Consider the following 21,813-nt stretch of genomic DNA (forward strand, 5'->3'; position numbering starts at 1 on the left):
CCAGTTGTTACGAGTCATCATTTTAATTTCAGATATCATAAATGTCATTTTGAATATCTAAAGTACATTTTGACTACAAATGTAATTACGTATGACCACAGTTGGCATTATGACTGGTAAATATGCAATTGCAGATATTCACAAATGTTTTGTGGATATCTGTTTTTCATCATTTTTTCACTGAAATTAAAATGATGACTAGTAACACCTGGATTATAGATATCTAAGGTTTATTCTGGATTTAGGTACTGTTTTCCTGATTGTCTCCTACACACTGCTTCCTCTAATTCCTCTGGCTGTTTCACAATAAGATCCCCCAGATTACCAGTGGGAGACCTTTAATGTGAAGCAGCTGGAAGAAATGTCCAGTAAGCAGAGCTTTGTTAGCAGTGCTGATCTTTAATAAAACTGGTCTACACAACAGGATGTGGACATATTCTAATAAAATCTATTGCATATATCTAGAAAGTTCTTTCTGACTAGGAAGAATTAAATACAGATATCTGCAATAAATATCCAGTCTAGGTACTAAATGTTAAAACGGCCACTTATACAATTTAATGATTTAAATTTAGTTTTGACTAGGACAATGAAAGTTGTAGATATCTTGAGAAACAATCACTACAAGTAAGAATGTTATTGTGGATATCTTTAATTACCATTCTGACTAGTTAGAATATAATTTTGACTAGGAGAAATGCTATTATAAATATCTAAAATGTAATTACAGATAGGAGTGTGGGTCGACTAAATGTTAAAACAGGCTGCCATAGCACCTAAGACATTTTCCCTGTTTTCATCTATAGTTGTTCTGCAGAGCTTCTTCTTGCGGGTAACGTCTGACAATAACAATAACTTTAGTTTTCTATGTTGTAAGTTGACATTATTGTTTAAAGCCACATTTCAATACTGACAACATATGTTGTATAATCTCTCTGAAAGAGTCTAACAACAATAATTGATAAGTGCAGGGTATTAATTTAAATTCTGAACATTTCTTGAGAGCTGAAAGCCTTCCTCATGTCTGAGCACGTCTCCATGACTCCCTGCTACACTGCAGCAGCAACAACAGTGTTGTGACACAGAACGACCACTAGCGTCACCGTGTCCACGTTCGGACACTTATTGGCGTTGTATCAAAATATCTGTTCAAATACAAATATAAATGATCTATTAATGTTTTCAGTTAATTTAATGGTGTTAAACTAAAGTGTAACTTCTTACCTTTCTAACGGTATATAGTTTTAACTGTTTACTTTAGCTTCTACTTTACAAGAGCCGGCTGAATTACGCTATCGCTCGCTGTAGTTAGCTAGCTAAACACTGGCCGTTGCTGGTCTTTCGGGGGTATTAAGTCCCATCAATGCTGTCAAAACTACCGGATAGTACTTCCGTCCTTCACAATAACCTAACATGCTTCAAAAACTCTGAACTATGCAATAAAAGCTCCTTAATTTCAGTAAAAATAGAAACTTATTAGAGGGAAAGATCGTCGCCCGAGCGTTCTTACTTCTTTTCCTCATCAAAGTAACTTTCATATACGAATTAGACATCTAAATGTCCACGTACATATAGGAAAATTCATACGTAGATTGCTAGATGGGTATAAATCAATTCTGCTACATTTTTTCGTGATGATCAGAAACGTAAAGAACCGCGAAAAGACCGGAACGTGCGTCAGGTCGGAAGTGTCCGAATATGGCCAATAGCAGCGAGTGCTGTCCGAACATGGACACAGTGACGCTAGATGGATCACAACACAAAGGCATGATTAGACAAAGTTACTGTACTGCTGCCACGCTGACCACCAAAACAAACAAAATTGCAGCAACAGTCTTTTTCAGCCATGTTCACACTGAATGCGTTGCAAGCGTTTTGTGCGGCGTAAATGTCTACAAAGTCAATGCAAAGACACACCATAATTTGTGTGAGTTTCAAATTTCAACTTAACCAAGAAATGTGTGTGGCGCCGTTTAGTTACAGCCTATCAGCGTTGAGATTCTCCTGCATAGCATAGCCGTGATCAATTAATAAGAATGAATTCAGACCTTATAGAAATCTGCATCATGATGTAGTTATTTTGGCATGATTTTGATCTGTTTCGATCCATGGTTGAGGATGGAAAGAAACATAGTTTGTGACTACAGCTCTACATCAAGCGGCAACCTTCAGCGCTAAAAAAGTAAGCTAACATGGAAGTGTTAAAAAGTTAATGGACAAAGTTAATCAGTAGCTGTGTATCGTTAAACATTCCCTATCACGGAAATAGTGCACTATGTAGTGTGTTCGCCACTTTGTAGTGGTGTTCAAATTCACTGCGGTTAATTTCATTCACTATATAGTCCACTATCAAATACCCACAATGCACTGCTAATTTGAGTGTACATACGATGTACCCTACATGTTACTCCCGTATCCCACAATGCAATGCGGTCGTGTTTTCCTGGAGGAAAGGAGGCAGAAGTCACCGCGGAAACAGAAAAGGAAAAATGGAGCTGGCTTTGGTTTCTAAACAGTGGAAATGTAACATGCAACATATATAATATACAACATTTTACTATTCTTCTGAGTGCTCACTTTGTTTCAGGGATAGTATTAGTATTAGAAGTATTTTTTTTGGGTTTGTTGCTGGGCGCGCCCGCCTCCATCACACAAACAACCAGCACATCTACTGACACAACGATGTGTTTTCAGTGTAGTGTCTGAAATCTGGTTTGGTCGTTCCCGATATAGTTCACTATTTAATAAACACTATATAGAGAATAGTGAGTGAATGGGGGAGTGGTTTCAAACACAGCTAATGTGTGATAATTTGTCTAAAAAGTGATTTGGTTAATTACTGTTAGCCGTTTTAGTTTTTTTTTGAGAATAGTGGTAGTGAAATGGTTAATGGGAAATAAGTCAAATAAATCTGTAACTATGTGATTGTAAGATAAGATAAAAACTGTAAAATAAACCAGCTGTTGAACACCAGCCTTGAGTGAGCAGTGACTTGAACTCCAAACACTGAACAGAGAAGCCAGGGGCTCGTTCCATCTTAACACTGTGTGCAGCGTGTTGCTACGGTTTCCTGGTTGAACGGCATGTTTCCTAACCCTAACAGAAGTAACATATCTAAAACAGTCTTAACTTACACACTACATCACTTTTTACTATATAAAATACTATAATTCTGCTACAAAGGCATAAGTTAAAAATCCAAATCTTCATTCATGTAAACTCTGCGGATGAATGAATGAATATCCATAAAACACTTTGCAGAGCAAACAGGAATTAACTTCTCTTTTTGATGATTTTTTTATTTCCCCAATGTTACATATTCTATGTGTGCAAAGGCCAATAGTTAATTTGTAAGAATATATTTTATTTCTGGATGTAGTGATTGTCTTGTTGATGATACATATTGTATTTGTTGTATGATCTGATGGTAGTTTGTTGTCTTTACATCAAGATCCACAACGGAAACAAGTGTTGGACTTTATTGTGTTATCATTGACATGTTGCAGATTTGTGTAATCTCTCTCTCTTTGTGTCCAACAAACTATAAACTAAACTCTTTTGGTTGTAGTAAAGCTGAGGCTCCTTAAAGTTTCAGGACATAATACGTTAGTTATAACATGACCTTTGTTCCATATCAACTACAGAACACCCTGGTATTTCACAATAACTGTGTAAATAAGAGGAGGAGCAACACTGGAAAGAGGAGAGATACAACGTCACACTCCAGAAAGTAAAGTTAAGTTTGTCAGAGTGTCAGCCACGCTGCAGTAGAGACAAGACTCTGTTTCTCTCTGAAAGAAAAGTCAAACTGACTTCATCAGGTCTTTCTCAACAACACAGCAGAGTCTCTGCCAAACACTGGTGAGTACAGCTGATCATATTTACACTTTCTACAACCAGGATTAACACTAAACTTCAGCTCTACTCACAAAGGAAGTTCCTCTCTTTTAATTACTTGTGAAATTAGTAACAATATAACTATGGCTGTTTGTCTGCAGGCCCACTTTACAGTAGTCCACTTTAACAGCTTTAAACAGTCTCTCTGTGTCAGTTCTCAGGACTTTAGGAGCTGGTTACTGATCACCTCCTACACACTACTTTCTCTATTTCCTCTGGCTGTTTCACAATAAAAGCTTTCCACCAGAGAACCAGTGGAAGGCTTTTAATGTGAAGCAGCTGGAGGAAATGTACAGTAAGCAGAGCTTTGTTAGCAGTGCTGTTCTTTAATAAAAACTGGTCTACACAACAGAGTGTGGACATATCCTGTGCTGTTTTATCAGAGTAGGGCTTCAGCTTGTCCGGCCCACTTTAATGGGCGTGTTTGTGCACAGCTCGGTGCAAGTTAAGACACTTCTGTCAGGGCTGGCCGAGTGCTGAGGCAGGAAAAGGATTCTGGACCCAAAGTGCACGACACGATAGGGCAGATGTAGGTGTAGAATTCTTTTTAACAGAAAACAATCCAGGCTTACGTGAGTCTTTAAGAATCCAAACAAGGTACAAATTCCAAAAGTAGTAACTGGACTCCACTATGGCATCAAAAGGTCCAAACCAAAGGGACACCTAGAAAACAGGAACAAGCAGGTACACCCGACCCTGGACCTTCTGCATCGAGGCATACACGTCTGTATAAATGCGCCTGCTCTACCAACTGAGCTAACCCGGCCACTTCAAAACCATTCTTACCGGCAGTGTTCCAAATTTGTTTAATAAAAAGGTTTGAATATTGGTGCCAGATCAAGTTGTAAACGCTGCCTTTGTCAAGGTTGAAAGCAAGTAATGTTTGGACAGCAGCCTCTGTGTTGTTGTATTATGATCCTGTAAAATATAAGTTGCATGAAAGTACTCATGACGAAAACAAGTTATAAAAACAATACTGATGTGCAAATTAATAGCACAAAAAAAACGTTCCAAGTGTGTAAAGGCCTTAACTCATGCGCAGTGTTCGATAAACCCAGAAATGCACAGCTACGATGACCGACAGCCCATCATTACCCCCGAACATGCAGAAGTGTGCGAGGGCCTGTTCATCACTGCTTGCAGCTTAAATTAAAACTGTATTTTGAATATAATGTTTTTCTTTTCTTTCACACCATGTGTAGATATGGCTGCTGCAAACTACCTCCAATCTGAAGATCAGTTTCTGTGCTCCATCTGTCTGGATGTGTTCACTGATCCTGTCAGCACACCATGTGGTCACAACTTCTGCAAGAAGTGCATCACTGATCACTGGAATATTAGTGACCGATGCCAGTGTCCGTTATGTAAAGAGGCCTTTACCACAAGACCTGATTTGAGAGTCAACACTTTCATCTCTGAGATGGTCGCTCAGTTCAGACAGTCAGCTCAACAGAAAGCCAGCAGCAGCAGCTCAGAGCAACAAGTGTCCAAACCAGGAGAAGTTCCCTGTGACGTCTGCACTGGAACCAAACTGAAGGCCCTGAAGTCCTGCCTGGTGTGTCTGGTCTCCTACTGTGAGACTCACCTGGAGCCTCATCTGACCATGTCAGGTCTGAAAAGACATCAGCTGATCGACCCTGTGGAGAACCTGGAAGGCAGGATGTGTACGAAACATGATAAACCTCTGGAGCTGTTCTGTAAGACCGACCAGACATGTGTCTGCATGCTCTGCACTGTTTTAGATCACAAGAAGCATGATGTTGTTCCTCTGACAGAAGGATATGAAGGAAAGAAGGTAGAGCTGGGGAAGACAGAGGCTGAAATTCAGCAGATGATCCAGAAGAGACGACTGAAGATTCAGGAGATCAAACACTTAGTCGACCTCAGTGAGGAAGATGCAGACAGAGAGATAGCAGAAGGTGTTCAGGTCTTCACTTCTCTGAAGGAGTCTGTTGAGAGAGGCCTGAATGAGCTCATCAACACGATCAAAGAGAAGCAGAAAACAACAGAAAAACAGGCCGAAGCTTTCATCAAAGAGCTGGAACAGGAAATCTCTGAGCTGATGAAGAGGAGCACTGAGGTGGAGCAGGTGTTACGCTCTGAAGACCACCTCCATCTTCTCCAGAGTGTCCAGTCCCTAAACATCCAACAACCTCCACCCACCAAGGACTGGACAGAGGTCAGCGTCCGTCCATCATCATATGAGGGGACTGTGGTGAAAGCTGTGGTTCAGATGGAGGAGACACTTGTTAAACAGATGAAGAAGCGGCTCGCTGAGTCTGAGCTGAAGAGAGTCCAGCAGTATGCAGTGGATGTGACTTTTGATCCTGATACAGCACATCCTAATCTCATCCTGTCTGATGATGGGAAACAAGTGAATCTTGGTAAGGTGGAGAAGAATCTCCCAAACAACCGAAAGAGATTTTCTAACCATTCTTGTGTTTTAGGAAAACAGAGTTTCTCTTCAGGCAGATTTTACTTTGAGGTTCAAGTTAAAGGAAAGACTGAATGGGATTTAGGAGTGGCCAGAGAGTCGATCAACAGGAAGCACATCACACTGAGTCCTGAGGATGGTTACTGGACAATATTGTTGAAAAAGAGAAATAAGTACGAAGCTAATGATGTCCCTCTAGTCCGTCTCTCTCTAAATTCTCGGCCTCAGAAGGTGGGGGTGTTTGTGGATTATGAGGAGGGTCTGGTCTCCTTTTATGACGTAGATGCTGCAGCTCTTATCTACTCCTTTACTGGCTGCTCCTTCACTGAGAAACTCTTCCCATACTTCTTTACTGGTGATAATTATGGCCGTAAAAACGCTGCACCTCTGATCATCACTCCTGTCAGAGTAAACTAATCAGAATCAGAATACTTTATTGATCCCCTCAGGGAAATTGTTAGTTGCAGTTGCTCACAGTCAAGGTAAAAAATAAGAGTAAGAAAAAAGATAGTCAGTAAGTGTATAATGTAACATAGCTACATTGCAAGAAATAAAAAGTTAAGCAGAAGTAAAGTGAGATTATGTTAAAATTATCGAAAACAGGACTGTATCCAGGATTTTAGCATTACAGAGGTACAAATTTAGTTTTTATTTCCCTGATCTAAATATGTGCATCTTAAGACATTTGGAGATCAACTATTGTATAACAGTAGCTTCAAAATCCAGGGGGGAGCAGTAAGAATACAGCACCTTCCTTTTTCTTTTGGTCTTATCATGATCTTGTTCATCTCGAAAGCTTTTTCTGAAGTAGTCTCTTCATTTTAGTTTGTCTCAGTGAAGAAGTTAAACACAACAACTCAGTTGATATATTTATATAGTAACAGCGTGGGGTAACATTATTACAGGTTACTGTTCTCTGATAATGTTAGGATAACAACATTAATCATACAATTAACCAGCTAGCAAACCATATAAGGTAACGTTAACATTCATCCAAGTGAAATTAGCTAACATTACATCAATATTGGATGGCATCAATGGTCACTGCACTGTTTTCATGCAGCGCAACAGCAAGGGAGCTTTTTGTCAGATGTCTGTCTGGAGATGAATAGCATTGAAAAGTAAAGTTCTACTAGTTAAATACACTAATTTGTCTACATTATTTCCCTGCTGTAGTCACTAGAAAGAACAGCTTTTCACAATGGTGCTGGTCAAAGATTGTATATAGTTATATATATTTTTATATATAGTTACGACAGGATAATCCACTTCACCGCCTACTCAGTCACCCACCACCCGCACACAAGCAATGACGGTGATGAGGATCAGACAGAGGAGCAAGTCGTATCTTGGCGTTGTACAAGTTTTATTTACGCAGTTTAATCTCTTTTTTATTGGGGGGGGGGGTTAATACAGAGGAGATCCTGACCTCGGTGTCCCTTAATGGTAGATACCGCCATGGTTGAAAAGATTCTGTTGCTAAAACAATGGATTGTACAAATGCTATTGAAGTACAGTGTAAACATAGAGTACAGTATAAACATAAAGTACAGCATAAATATAAGTGGCAGCAATGAATAAATAACAGATATTGCACATGTAACTGAGCAATTATTGCACATAATTGTCCAAGAATATTGAGATTCAGATGTAGACATACGTGTTATGAGTCCAGTTCCTCCCATTCTCCTGTACTCACTTATTTCATTTATTGATTTATTTCTATTTCCTGTGTTGATTAATTTACACTTCATTGTTAAGGTTTTATTATGTGTATCGGATTACATAATCAACGTATTCATTCAACAACACATACTGTGTTCTGTAGACATTATGGGATGTAATAGGCCTTACTCTTAAATAAAGCTTCATGACACAATGAAATATTCAGCAATATGTTTTCTGTGGCTGCACATCAAATACAAATAAATGTGTATCTGATTACATAATCAACACATTAATTTGATGCATCATGACACACGCTATGTGGAGGATATCTATTTAAACATCTGTTAAACCCACAGACATTTATTATAACTTCCAGAAGAAATCAGTTTCTAAAGACACCAAATATGTCAAGATGAAGTTTGAGTTCACTTGCAAACAAATGATGCAAAACATCCACATTTATTTGTATTTGATGTGCAGCCACAGAAAACATATTGCTGAATATTTCATTGTGTCATGAATCTTCATTTAAGAGTAAGGTCTATTACATCCTATAATGTCTACAGAACACAGTATGTGTTGTTGTTATACCGGGTATAAAAAGTTAATGGATGTTTCTATCTTGTGTGAAATAATTACTGGTCACTATGGTCTTTGTTATGTGTTTTTGTGAATTCTGTAAGATGGTTTATGAGTCAAAGAAATCTGTAAATATGTGATTGTAGAATTAAAAACTGTAAAATAAAGTAGTTGTTGAACACAAGGCCTGAGTAAGCAGTACCTTGACCACCAAACACTGAACAGAAAAGCTGGTTTACACACAAGTTGTATTTAATTCAACTTTTAATGTGAAGCAGTGGCAGGAAGAAATGTTTGTTTCCAACAGCAGTGATTTAAACATTAAACTACATCCAAAACATCTGTAAGAAAAACTGGATGAGTGTTCTTATTTCAAGAATCATACCAAAGACAAATATATTTTTCTTTAGTTTCAGTGGTCAAAGGCACAGACATCACAGCAAAAAACTAAAATATCTAAAAAAAAATATCTGTTTTATTTGTAGCTCAAAGTGGTGCATGAAAATCGTCATGCTTTTGTATATAAGCCCTGTCAAGATAAATTTAAATAGTTAATAAATGGGGTTGTAAGAAATCTTGCTGGTGTTATTGTATGCAATTTAAACAGGTAAACACCATAAAAACCGCAGTGCTGCACTACAGTAACAACAGCAACAAGCTTCCATGTACACCACTTCCTGGTGTTATGGCACAGAGCGACCACTGGAAGGAGCACAACACAAAGAGACAACCAGCATGGAGTCACTATGCTGTTAACCAAACACTGATACACCTTCATGATTCCTTGTTACAATTGTCCGGTAAATTGTAGTATTATTCTTACTCTTCCACTTATCACAGGGTGTCTACACAGCTCAGTGACCCTCAAACAAAGTTAACTCATGTATAAGGTACAGTACCTAACTTATACAGTAGCGCCTTTCTTCACCTCATGTTAAGCCAGGGAAAACCTGTCTATGTGTAGGGACAGGGCCAGGCGTTAACATTGGGGACTCAGCCCAAACTTAGGGGGTCATGCTCCCCTTGGAGATGTCTTCCATTAACAGCAGCTACAGGCACTATTTGTAAGCCAGAGAAAACTTGTGTGTCACTAAAATCATGTCTGAACATGAGGAACAAAAGCTAACAACAGAGTTGCAGTAAGAGGCAGGGCAACACTGGACGGACAACAATCCATCTTCTTATTCCTTAAAGGTCCTATGACATACTGCTTTTTGGATGCTTTTTTATAGACCTTAGTGGTCTCCTAATACTGTATCTGAAGTCTCTTTTATATAGACCTTAGTGGTCCCCTAATACTGTATCTCAAGTCTCTTTATATAGACCTTAGTGGTCCCCTAATACTGTATCTGAAGTCTCTTTATATAGACCTTAGTGGTCCCCTAATACTGTATCTGAAGTCTCTTTTATATAGACCTTAGTGGTCCCCTAATACTGTATCTGAAGTCTCTTTATATAGACCTTAGTGGTCCCCTAATACTGTATCTGAAGTCTCTTTATATAGACCTTAGTGGTCCCCTAATACTGTATCTGAAGTCTCTTTATATAGACCTTAGTGGTCCCCTAATACTGTATCTGAAGTCTCTTTCCCGAAATTCAGCCTTGGTGTAGAATTACAGCCACTAGAGCCAGTCCCATAATGAGCTTTCCTTAGGACGTGCTATTTCTGTGTCTGTAACTTTAAATGCTATTGAGGAGGAGGGGGGGGGGCTTTGCTTGTTTTAAAGCCATGATGTCTCTCTCTCTCTCATGGGTGGGCCAAATTCTCTGGGCGGGCAAAGCAGAGAAAGGGGAGGTAACCTTTCCCCTTATGACGTCATAAAGGGAAGATTCCAGATCGGCCCATCTGAGCTTTCATTTTCTCAAAGGCAGAGCAGGATACCCAGGACTTGGTTTACACCTATCACCATTTCTAGCCACTGGGGGACCATAGGCAGGCTGGGGGAACTCATATTAATGTTAAAAAACTTTAACAAATTTAACTCATAAAGTGAAATGTTCATGCCATGGGACCTGAGCTGTCCACTGCCCCTAATACTTAGGATGGGTTAAACTGCAGAAATAAATTTCACTATATACACTCTGTGTAGGTGACGATTAAGAAGAAAGTTAGTTTGTTAATGGGTTCAGTTGTGGCGGCAGCAAATTACCAGAATAACAAAACTCACAGCAACATGTAGTCCTGATACCACAGCACTCCATTACAGTAACTGACGGAGTAACACTGGATGTACAACATTCTAACGTCAGTTTCTTTGGAGTCAAACTCTTTGTACATGTTGTAATCAGGTTAGACTGCTACTGCCTCATTACATAATTAACCTGAAAACTCTCTGGCAGCACAACAGGTCAGACTGGGTCCTGCTCTCACGTCACATGACGTTTCTGGATATAAAGGTGTTACGATGTGATGGATGTCAGTCAGATGAAGACAGACAGCAGCAGCATCTGTCAGTGTCTGCTGATGAAGGTACCACGTCTCTTTGACCTCATCTGAACGGGACTTTAACAGCGGAGCAGCCTCACAGGTAACATTACACACCTTTGATGAAGAAACTCAGCTATCATTTGTGATATATTGTGTGCTACATAATATACTTTAAGATGAGAGCAGTGACACATTCTTTCAGCACAATTGTAAACTGTTTGTATATCTGAAGTAACTCAGTAATTATTCTATGAAGTGAGACGTTTTGGCCAAAATGAGCCTTTCTCAGATTTAATCATCACCAGGAAACAAGTTAGATTTTAATCTCCGCTGACTTCACTGCTGAGATATGAGGGAGTGTCAGAACGTCTCCATCAGCCTGAATACTTTATTCTCTGAAACTTGGATCAGTTATTTGTTCTCTGACTCTACAAAACTACTCAGAACCGTTTGTGAAGGCAGAGAGTTGTTTTTGATTGGCAAGTTTGTGTCACAAACTTCATCCCATCAAAAGTGTAAATCTGTCTTGGTTTAGATTTGTGGACACACGTCCTCAACAACAAGATAAAAGATACTAATTAATATTATTATCAGCAAAACAGTCTTTTAATCCTGAAGTACAGAAAAAACACATCCAGAGGTTTCTGAAGGGACAAGTTGAAACCTGCAGTTTGTCTCTGTCAGTTACTGGAGGTGGCTTGGGTGGAGCTGAGGTGTGATAGGCTGGGACAGTTTGTGGTGTTTAGGTGTGACAAGACTGCCACATAAATAACTTCAGTCAAGAATCTGGCAAAATGACAGCGGACAGAGGTTTGTCACAGTCAAGATCAGATGCTCCTGCCATTGAGCCCTCAGGCCTCTCCAGCTAATGACTCTGTCTGTTCAATGTCTTTTCATTAGACAAGCTTAGTTCTCAAATCAAATTTAAACCTAATCAAGTAAGACTTCACCAGATAGACAATAGAAGATAGATACCTGTGGGGGGACAAACTTACAGGAGAGTGCTCCACTCATTCCAGTCAGATGTGTTAAGCTTAAAGTTGTAGTTTCATAATGATGTTATCTTTCTTGTACATTATAGTAGTGTTTGGTGTCATGCTGCTAGCAACAAGACAGCCTTTATTTCAAGAACTAAAAGCTGGTTGAACAAAAGCTAACAGAATATATGACTGACTTCACTATGTGTGGTTTTCATTAATTAGCATCCTGGTTTAACATTTACAGTTTCCATTTCTACCCCTTTCACACCGGGTCACTTGCTTACAAAGACCTTAAAAATAATGGATGTTTGGCCAGGAGTTTGGTGATTTGGCCGTTACCATCTTGGTTTTTAAAAAGCAGATGGGACAATTTTTGACGAGAGGTCGGAGCTAGGGAGGATGATACGGCCAAGCCAGTGATGTTTATGGTTACAATGGCGCTAAGCTAAATGCTAAAGAGGGAAAGTTGCTGCGGGTAAACTTGGACCTGCGGGTACTGGTGCCATTTATCTCCATGTACGGCTAAATGGTCATGAATCCATTCCAAATGCAATGAATGAAATGCAGAGGAAAAAGTGCCCTTCTCCCCCAAATCATTTTGAGTTAATGTTAATTTATTTGTACTTTAGAACGTAAACGCTGAGAAACGATCTCATTTACGGGTCTGTATCGCTCTCACTTTGCTTGCCCAGGCTCACAGCGCAACGTCTCACTGTGACAACAGGACTGTTCTTTCTTAAGAAGAAGTTGTTCCGTTTGCGGGCCCTATGGAAAAGCAAAACAAGTTTTACACAGGGCCTCCAAAGTTGGAGGAGCTGCTGGACAAGATGCACCTGTCATGGGCAGATGCGTAGCCTGTTGCCAAGGATTAAACACGATGGAGAGATCTCTTTGCAGCTTTCTATCCCACAGGGGATGAAGAAGAGAAAGTAAGTAACGTTAAGTGTTAACGTCAGTGACATGATTTGGGCTGTTGCAGAGTTTTGACTCTTAACATAACGACCGGGGTGAAGTTAGTTTAATGTTTGACATTCGTCGGTTTTCACGGATGTTACCTTCAATAGGTTCGTGTCAAAGCCTTGATTTCATTCAGTTTCAGGGTATATTGGAGAGTTAATTCAGACAGACGTTTCACAGTTATTTGTAACTCAAAATCACCAAAAATGACGATGCAGTTAAGAGCGCAAAGAACTGAATGTCTATCCAACACGCCCGTCACAATAGACATACTTGGGGACCGTCGTAAAATTGCAATACCAGCTATTTCAATCTTTAATACCTTTTTTGCTGTTCAACATAGAAATCTCAAACCACTTCCATTATAGAGAGGTAGAGCCATTAAACATTTCACACTTGTGAATTAGTAAAAATAAAGATAACAAAGATAAGTAAAGATGTATAGTTACCAATAAAGATGTTAGTTTTAACACGTTTCTCATTTCTGAATATACTGACATCAAACCACCTGTAATATGTCTCAGACATCCTCTCACAACTTTCACAGCTGTTATTTTGAATAAAATTTTTTTTTTTTAAATCTTTTAAGATGATCACCGTCAGTAATGTATTTGGGAGTTATTGCTTTGATAGATGTTTCAGTTTTTGCATTTATTTTTATGTAAAGTTTTCCCTATTTGTTAATCTAGTTTATTGCTGAACACAGAATTTAATGTTCTGATGGGGCGTGGCCTCAGTACACAAGGAGGCCCTCTGGCAAGGTTGTCTTGTCCCAAAAGCACGCCAGATTAGCCTATTTGGTGTGCTGTGATGATGTGCTGTGCATCTTCTTTGTAAATATTTTTTTTTACGCATCGTTTTAATAAATTTTTGTTATTCACCTCTTGCATTGTATGCTAAACAATAAATCATTATGTACAAAATAATTTTATGGTTTTACTTCCAATTTATAACGTCAATATTAATTTTACTGAAACTGAGGTAAGAACATTTTGACCACATCAATCAAAATTATTTATTATTTCTCATAACAGCTGGGGCAAAGGCTGTTAAGTTGAGGTTTGCTTGGACGGTTCCAGTTCCTACCTAGTACTGATTGTTAATGATGCATTGCACACTTGCATGGCTGAATGGGCTGTTTCACAAAGTAAGAGCTTTGTAACTTTTGGGATGTCTGAGACATATTAGAGGTGATTTGATGTCCATATGTTCAGAAATGACAAACGTATTGAAATGACAACCTATAAATCTGCATATGTTACAAAACAGATCACTGATACTGATAAGGTATTTTTAAAGGTTTTTTTTTTCACAAAGTTAAAGCTGTAAGAGGTTGTCTGACAAGTGTAAGATGTGATTTGTTCTCAGTAAATTCATGAATGAAAAACCTATAGAATTGATAACTTCTAAATGTGCATTTTTTACACAATAGGTCACTGACGATGATAAAGGACTTGCTTAAGACTTTTTCGAAAACTAACAGCTGTGAAAGTTGTGAGAGGATGTCTGAGACATATTGCAGGTGGTTTGATGTCAATATATTCATTAATTATAAAACTATTAGATAGATACCCTTTAAATATGCATTGTATAGACAATTGGTCACTGATGAGGATGCTAAGGGATTTGCTAAAGACTAACACAAACTAAAAGCTGTGAACGTTGTAAGAGGATGTCTGAGACATATTACAGGTGGTTTGATGTCAATATATTCATTAATGAGAAACGTGTTAAAACTAACATCTTTTTTGGTAACTATACATTTTTATTTATATTTATTATCTTTATTTATTTTTACAAATTCACAGATGTGAAATGTTTAATGGCTCTCCCTCTCTATAATGGAAGTGGTTCGAGATTTATATGTTGAACAGCAAAAAAGGTATTAAAGATTTAAATAGCTGGTATTGCAAAAGTATGTCTACTGTTACAGGCGCGTTGGACAGACATTCAGTTCTTTGCGCTCTTAACTGCATCGTCATTTTTGGTGATTTTGAGTTAAAAATAATTGTGAAACCTGTCTAAATTAGCTCTCCAATATACCCTGAAACTGGGGGAAATCAAGGCTTTGACAAGGACCTATTGAAGGTAACATCCATGAAAACTGACGAATGTCAAACATTAAACGAACTTCACCCCGGAAACATACCGTTATAACGTTATTGTCAGCGCACTCACTGTAAATGCAAATGGTGGCTGCTGTCTCTTTATATAGCGTTAACTGTAACTTAACATTAACAGTAATGTTAACGACCAGTAAAGTGGTTGCAAACTTACCGACTCCCCGTTGCAGCTGCAGCTGCCGTGAGGTCAGAGGCTAGCGGATCAGGGTCTGGCTCTGCTTTGCGTTTGTTTCCTTGCCGTTACGTTAAAAGTCGCAGCAGTATCCCACCACGGGACACCGTTGTTATTGTAACGTTACATCACTCTGACAGTCAGTACTTGCGGTGACCTTAGGACATTTGGTCCAGCCCACAGAGCTGCAGCAGGAGCTCTAACTGACTAAACTACACATAAATCATATCAACACAGCTCCTGTGTTGGCCAATGAGAACTTCTGCTCTGATACATTTGTGTTTCAGTTTTCTTTCAGTTTGACAAAACTTTCTGATTTTAGCAGGAAGCCACGATGACGGCAGTGGACCTTTTCAACACTTTGGAGGATTTAAAAGAAGAGGAATTTAAGAAATTCAAATGGTGTCTGCAGCAGCGGGACATCCTGGAAGGTTACCAAAGAATCAAAGAGTCCAAGTTGGAGAACGTAGAAAGGCAGGACACGGTGGATGTGATGGTGAAAACCTATCAACTTCAAGGAGCTCTGAAGGTGACCAAGAAGGTTTTAGAGGAGATCAACAGGAATGATCTGGTCCAGAGTCTGCCAGACACCAGCTCAGGACCACAAGGTCAGTCACCCTTTTTAATTTGTATTTTCAGGAAGAGTGGGTGGACATGTGAAACACAAAAGTGAGACTGACATGACACCGTCATAATTATGACACCTATCATGAACATGAAGTATTTTATAATGTCATTAAAGCTTTAAGTATATAACTTTTTTTATAATAATTAACGCCTGGTACATTCAAGCCATTGCTAAATGAGTTGCTACAAAGCCAATTAAGACTCTTAGCTCCACAAAACTCTCTCTGTATTTTTCAGCATGGTGTCACCATTCACGCCATTCGCGTGCATAATTGTTGTCATTACTTAGAATTCCTCACGGGTGCGGCACAAACTACGCACTATAGCTTTAAGTGTCATTTAGTAAATTATGACACTTTTAATGCTAAGTTAGCATTGTTTGACATGTTTGTGGAACAGTTTGGACCCGTCATGAAGTTATGAGACCAGTTTGGCGAGAGTGAACTCGGTATCAAGGTGATTAAGAGTTTTGGACAGATAATGTTACTTGTTGCTAAAGTAACCATAGGCTGTAGGCTAAAAACAGTCTGTTCACAGATTTTGAATGTATTTTTCTTTTCTTTCGCACTATGTGTAGATATGGCTGCTGCAAACTATCTGCAATCTGAAGATCAGTTTCTGTGCTCCATCTGTCTGGATGTGTTCACTGATCCTGTCACCATACCATGTGGTCACAACTTCTGCAAGAACTGCATCACTGATCACTGGAATACTAATGACCAGTACCTGTGTCCAATGTGTAAGGAGGGTTTTACCACCAGACCTGATTTGAGAGTCAACACTTTCATCTCTGAGATGGTTGCTCAGTTCAGACAATCAGCTCAACAGAAAGCCAGCAGCAGCAGCTCAGAGCAACAAGTGTCCAAACCAGGAGAAGTTCCCTGTGACGTCTGCACTGGAACCAAACTGAAGGCCCTGAAGTCCTGCCTGGTGTGTCTGGTCTCCTACTGTGAGACTCACCTGGAGCCTCATCTGACCATGTCAGGTCTGAAAAGACATCAGCTGATCGACCCTGTGGAGAACCTGGAAGGCAGGATGTGTACAAAGCACGATAAACCTCTGGAGCTGTTCTGTAAGACCGACCAGACATGTGTCTGCATGCTCTGCTCTGTTTTAGATCACAAGATGCATGATGTTGTTCCTCTGAAAGAAGGATATGAAAAAAAGAAGGCAGAGCTGGGGAAGACAGAGGCTGGAATTCAGCAGATGATCCAGAAGAGACGACTGAAGATTCAGGAGATCAAACACTCAGTCGACCTCAGTGAGGAAGATGCAGACAGAGAGATAGCAGAAGGTGTTCAGGTCTTCACTTCTCTGATGGAGTCTGTTGAGAGAGGCCTGAATGAGCTCATCAACACGATCAAAGAGAAGCAGAAAACAACAGAAAAACAGGCCGAAGCTTTCATCAAAGAGCTGGAACAGGAAATCTCTGAGCTGATGAAGAGGAGCACTGAGGTGGAGCAGGTGTTACGCTCTGAAGACCACCTCCATCTTCTCCAGAGTGTCCAGTCCCTAAACATCCAACAACCTCCACCCACCAAGGACTGGACAGAGGTCAGCGTCCGTCCATCATCATATGAGGGGACTGTGGTGAAAGCTGTGGTTCAGCTGGAGGAGACACTCAGTAAAGAGATGAAGAAGCTGCTTGAAGCCGAGCTGAAGAGGGTCCAGCAGTATGCAGTGGATGTGACTCTTGATCCTGATACAGCACATCCTGATCTCATCCTGTCTGATGATGGGAAACAAGTGAATCATGGTGATGTGAGGAAGAATCTCCCAGACAACCCAGAGAGATTTTCTAAGTGTGTTTGTGTTTTAGGAAAGCAGAGTTTCTCTTCAGGCAGATATTACTTTGAGGTTCAAGTTAAAGGAAAGACTGATTGGAATTTAGGAGTGGCCAGAGAGTCGATCAACAGGAAGGGAGACATTGTACTGAGCCCTGAGGATGGTTACTGGTTAATATGGTTGAGAAATAAAAATGAGTACAAAGCTCTAGCTGGCCCTGGTGTCCGTCTCTCTCTGAAGTCTCCTCCTCAGAAGGTGGGGGTGTTTGTGGATTATGAGGAGGGTCTGGTCTCCTTTTATGATGTAGATGCTGCAGCTCTTATCTACTCCTTTACTGGCTGCTACTTCACTGAGAAACTCTTCCCATTCTTCTGTCCGTGTAGGAATGTTGGTGGTAAAAACTCTGCCCCTCTGATCATCTCTCCTGTCAGAGTAAACTAATCACTGATCTCATTTCAGATATTGATTTATTTTCAACAAAGGGAACAAATGTACATATTCATATATTTTACATCTTATTTTCTACAGAATCTGTTTCCTGTGGTGACTGATTTGCACTTTATTCCATTTATTATCATATGGTTAAATGTGCAGCAATTCTTTGCAAATTGAATCAAACTTCATCTTGACATATTTGGTATCTTTAGAAACAGATTTCTTCTGGAAGTTATAATAAATGTCGGTGGGTTTAACGGAGGTTTAAATAGATATCGTGTTATGATGCATGAAATTAATGTGCTGATAAATTATGAGTAGAAACAAAGCAATTGCAGATATCCACAAATGGAGAAAAAAACAACTCAAAAGTTGTTGTTTTTTTTCTCATTTTAAATATCTTAAATTAAAGGTAATTCCAAATCTGATGGGACAATTAGGATCTAAGAGGTATATGGTGTAAATTGGTTGTCTGATTTTTTTTTTTTTTTTTTTTATATTCCTCAATAATAAGACAGAAAAGAAACAGTCTGAATTATTGTGGCATAATTGCAGAAATAAAGTCTGTTTGTTGAGACCAAGAATGTTAATGGTGTTATTCCTAAATCAGTTCTTCTGGTATCACTTTAAACTGCTGGTTCTGTTCTTTCTACCACAACAGTTGTACCTTTTACTTTTAAATGTAAGCCACTTTCCTATTTGGAGAACCTGCTGTTGCACTTATTATGAAATTAATAATGTAAAGTGTTAAGAAATAATGGTTAATAATCCAAACACTTATTCAGAATATGAATGGGATTTTGACTTCTGGAACCACACTGTTCCACTTATTTTGAAAGAGCCAGAAGCTGCTCAGTGGAGCAAAGTTGACGGTGTTTATGATGCTGAAGAGAGAGCATCCTCCGCGGCAGGTCTCCACACAGGCAGGCCGTGTGTTTAGGGAGATGTGATGTCAGAAAGAAGATCTTTATTGTTGTTACATGTTATTTTATTACCGTGAGTTTTATCCGTTTTCATCCTGAGCTCAGCGATGGTGGGCTTCTCCGAGAGTGGTGCAGTGTCGCCCGGACACAGCAGACACGAACAGGGCTCTGGCTTGTTTGTGCACAGCAAGTTAAAACACTTCTGTCAGAGCTGGCCGAGTGCTGAGGCAGGAAAAGGATTCTGGACCCAAAGTGCACGACACGATAGGGCAGATGCAGGTGTAGAATTTATTATAACAGAAAAAATAATCCAGGCTTACGTGAGTCTTTAAGAATCCAAACATGGTAAAAATTCCAAAAGTAGTAACTGGACTCCACTATGGCATCAAAAGGTCCAAACCAAAGGGACACCTAGAAAACAGGAACAAGCAGTTACACTCGACAACAATGATGACATGACAAGGACTGAACAGAACAGAGAACATTAAACACAGGGCCAAACGAGCAGGGAGGGGGCCAACAGGTGAAACGTATTAGGGACAAATCAGACTGAAACAGGAAACAAAGCTAAACCAAGACACATGAAACCAAAGACTTCAAAATAATACAGGAAGTAAACCAAGCCAACTATACATTCATAAAGATGAGTTCAGGAAAAACAGAACAGATAACAAGGAAACAGGAATCAATCGAAAACAGAGCAAGAGTTAACAAAATAAAACAGGAAATATAACAGAAACCCACAACCCTAACAACTTCACCATCATATGATTTACTTAAATAACTTTTCACACAAACAATGAGGCGCTCAACAGTCCCTGTCACTAAAATACATTGTTTTTGTAGAGATTATTATTTTTTACATTTCTGAGGAACTTGGGATGCTTAAAAACGTGCAATACATGTCAGTACTGGTGAAAAATTCAAAGTTCTGCAGTGTTTGAGGTCAGGCTTGGCCAGCGGGTTCCATAGCGCTCCAAAGCACATGCGAGGATTGGGATAAAATCAGGGCTTTAAATTAACTTTTTGGATCACCAGCCAACACGGCTAGTAGATTTTTAAAGTTACCAGCCAATCAGATTTTCCACTAGCCAAGTTTGTTTTTTCCTAACTAACTCTACTATTTAATTTCAGCTCCTCTGGTTTAGCTTGTAATCGATACCACGCACGCTAGGCATGTAGCCAACAGTGGTATGACACGTCATGACAAAGTGTTCATGGGAAATGTAGGATTAGAGCTACAAGCAGTGTTGCCAGATAAAGATGACGTTTCCAAGCCAAAGACCGGCCAAATGTCTTGGAGCAAAACAGACCAATCTGGAAAAATGTCTGCAGTCGGCCAATTCAAAAAGATGCTTCGCTTCATCCATCACTGGCGCATTTGGCGGGTTGGCGGGTGTCAATTCAAAGCCCTGGATAATTGCTGTTGGATCATTGCTCTCATCTTTAAGAATATATTAAAACTAGGGCTGTCAGCATTAACGCGTTAATCGCGATGCGATTAAGGGCAGAGCATAACGCGTTAATTTTTTTTAATTGCATGCCGCCATTTACAGTATTAATTCATTTTACACTTCACTCTGCTTTGCGTCGTGCCTAACAGGCTATTATTTTGACCCTCTGCTGCACCTTTACTTATTATCAAGCTGCCGTACTTCCTCGTAACACATCCTACTGCTGCAGGCATAATGGAGAAAGCAGCCCCACGATAACACAGCCTGTACTCCACAGAGAAAGCAACCCAACTGGAACTGCTGCAAAGTGCAAACGCTGTCTCATTAACCGGTGATCACTGGTCAGTGAGTAATCAAAATTATTTAGAAGTTACTGCACACTATATTGACTCTGGTAAGTAGGGTTGGGTACCGAAACGGTGCCAATGTAAATGGTAGTAACGAGACCGAATAAGAACGAAAATTATGGTGCCTCATTTCAGTGCCTGACTTTACACTACACCTGACAGCAGGTAACGTTAGCTTACCTTTAACTAGCAGCTGGATTAAACACGGTTAAAATGCTGACAGCTAACGTTAAACAGTGTAAAGTGTGACTGTATTTCACTGTAGAGGATTCCAACAATGGGGCGTAACAGTCTGCTCTGCAGTGCAGCAGCTGCCGTTGTTGGAATTAAACAACACAGCGTTCACTTAAAACAGGTGCATTCAAAGTTATTGTAAAATACCCTTTTCCCATCTGGTGGTGTTTTTGTCGTTCAACAGCAATTTAATGGTGAAATAAGTTATTGGTATAATTTATTAAATCTTTCATTTTGACCATGGCCTTAGCAATAAACAATTCGCTGACTGTTGTTTAGTATCCTTCTTTTTTTTCTTCTTTTTTTTTTTTACTTTATTGAAAAGTACCGGTTCAGGCACCGTTTAGGCACCGGCACCGTTTTAAAAGTATCGCTTTAGCACCGGTATCAGAAAAAAACCAAACGATACCCAACCCTACTGGTAAGGATAGGGATTTTTTGTTTTTTAGTTAAGTACTTGGAGGAATTGTGCAATAATGACAGATTCACACATTTTTCTTTTGTTTACACTAAATAAATATTAAACAAATACAAATCTTAAAGCCAAGTTCATAAAGTAACTTTCCTTGCATTCATTTCATTCCCAGTCAAGATACACTGGTAAGAATGTTTTTCCATTGTTAATATGTACTTAAAAACATTTCTGTAATGCAAAATAATAGAATTTTAATCATGTGATAAAACATGCGATTAATCATGATTAACTATAGAAATTCAGCAATTAATCGCAATTAAAAAAAATTAATCGTTTGACAGCCCTAATTAAAACG

General features: G+C 39.3%; 2 protein-coding genes and 1 long non-coding RNA gene across 3 annotated transcripts in view; 2 read left to right on the forward strand and 1 right to left on the reverse strand.

Annotated features, from left to right (window-relative positions):
• Positions 1 to 21,813, forward strand: part of LOC116058479 (E3 ubiquitin-protein ligase TRIM39-like) — a 30,865-nt gene that overhangs the window by 5,203 nt on the left and 3,849 nt on the right. Inside the window, exons 2-3 of the mRNA XM_036000137.1 lie at positions 15,561 to 15,846; positions 16,443 to 18,193. Of these exons, the coding sequence (XP_035856030.1) occupies positions 15,573 to 15,846; positions 16,443 to 18,091 (1,923 nt within the window). The 5' untranslated portion in view covers positions 15,561 to 15,572 and the 3' untranslated portion in view covers positions 18,092 to 18,193. The remainder of the gene's footprint in view (positions 1 to 15,560; positions 15,847 to 16,442; positions 18,194 to 21,813) is intronic.
• On the reverse strand, positions 1,245 to 8,543 carry LOC116058483. Its single transcript, XR_004107060.2, has 4 exons — positions 8,144 to 8,543; positions 7,830 to 7,834; positions 1,377 to 1,388; positions 1,245 to 1,255 (listed from the first exon to the last, which is right to left on the reverse strand). It is a non-coding gene; the product is annotated as an uncharacterized LOC116058483 (long non-coding RNA).
• On the forward strand, positions 3,730 to 7,732 carry LOC118492958 (E3 ubiquitin-protein ligase TRIM39-like). Its single transcript, XM_036000152.1, has 2 exons — positions 3,730 to 3,861; positions 5,100 to 7,732. Exon 2 carries the CDS (start codon positions 5,102 to 5,104, stop codon positions 6,746 to 6,748), a length of 1,647 nt encoding a protein of 548 aa, XP_035856045.1. The 5' UTR covers positions 3,730 to 3,861; positions 5,100 to 5,101; the 3' UTR covers positions 6,749 to 7,732.

Source organism: Sander lucioperca, chromosome 4, assembly GCF_008315115.2.
Source record: "Sander lucioperca isolate FBNREF2018 chromosome 4, SLUC_FBN_1.2, whole genome shotgun sequence".
In the NCBI taxonomy this organism is placed as follows: Eukaryota; Metazoa; Chordata; class Actinopteri; order Perciformes; family Percidae; genus Sander; species Sander lucioperca.

Excerpts from the sequence above, each read along its gene's own strand:
- LOC118492958 (XM_036000152.1), top strand. The coding sequence starts at position 5,102 with ATGGCTGCTGCAAACTACCTCCAATCTGAAGATCAGTTTCTGTGCTCC.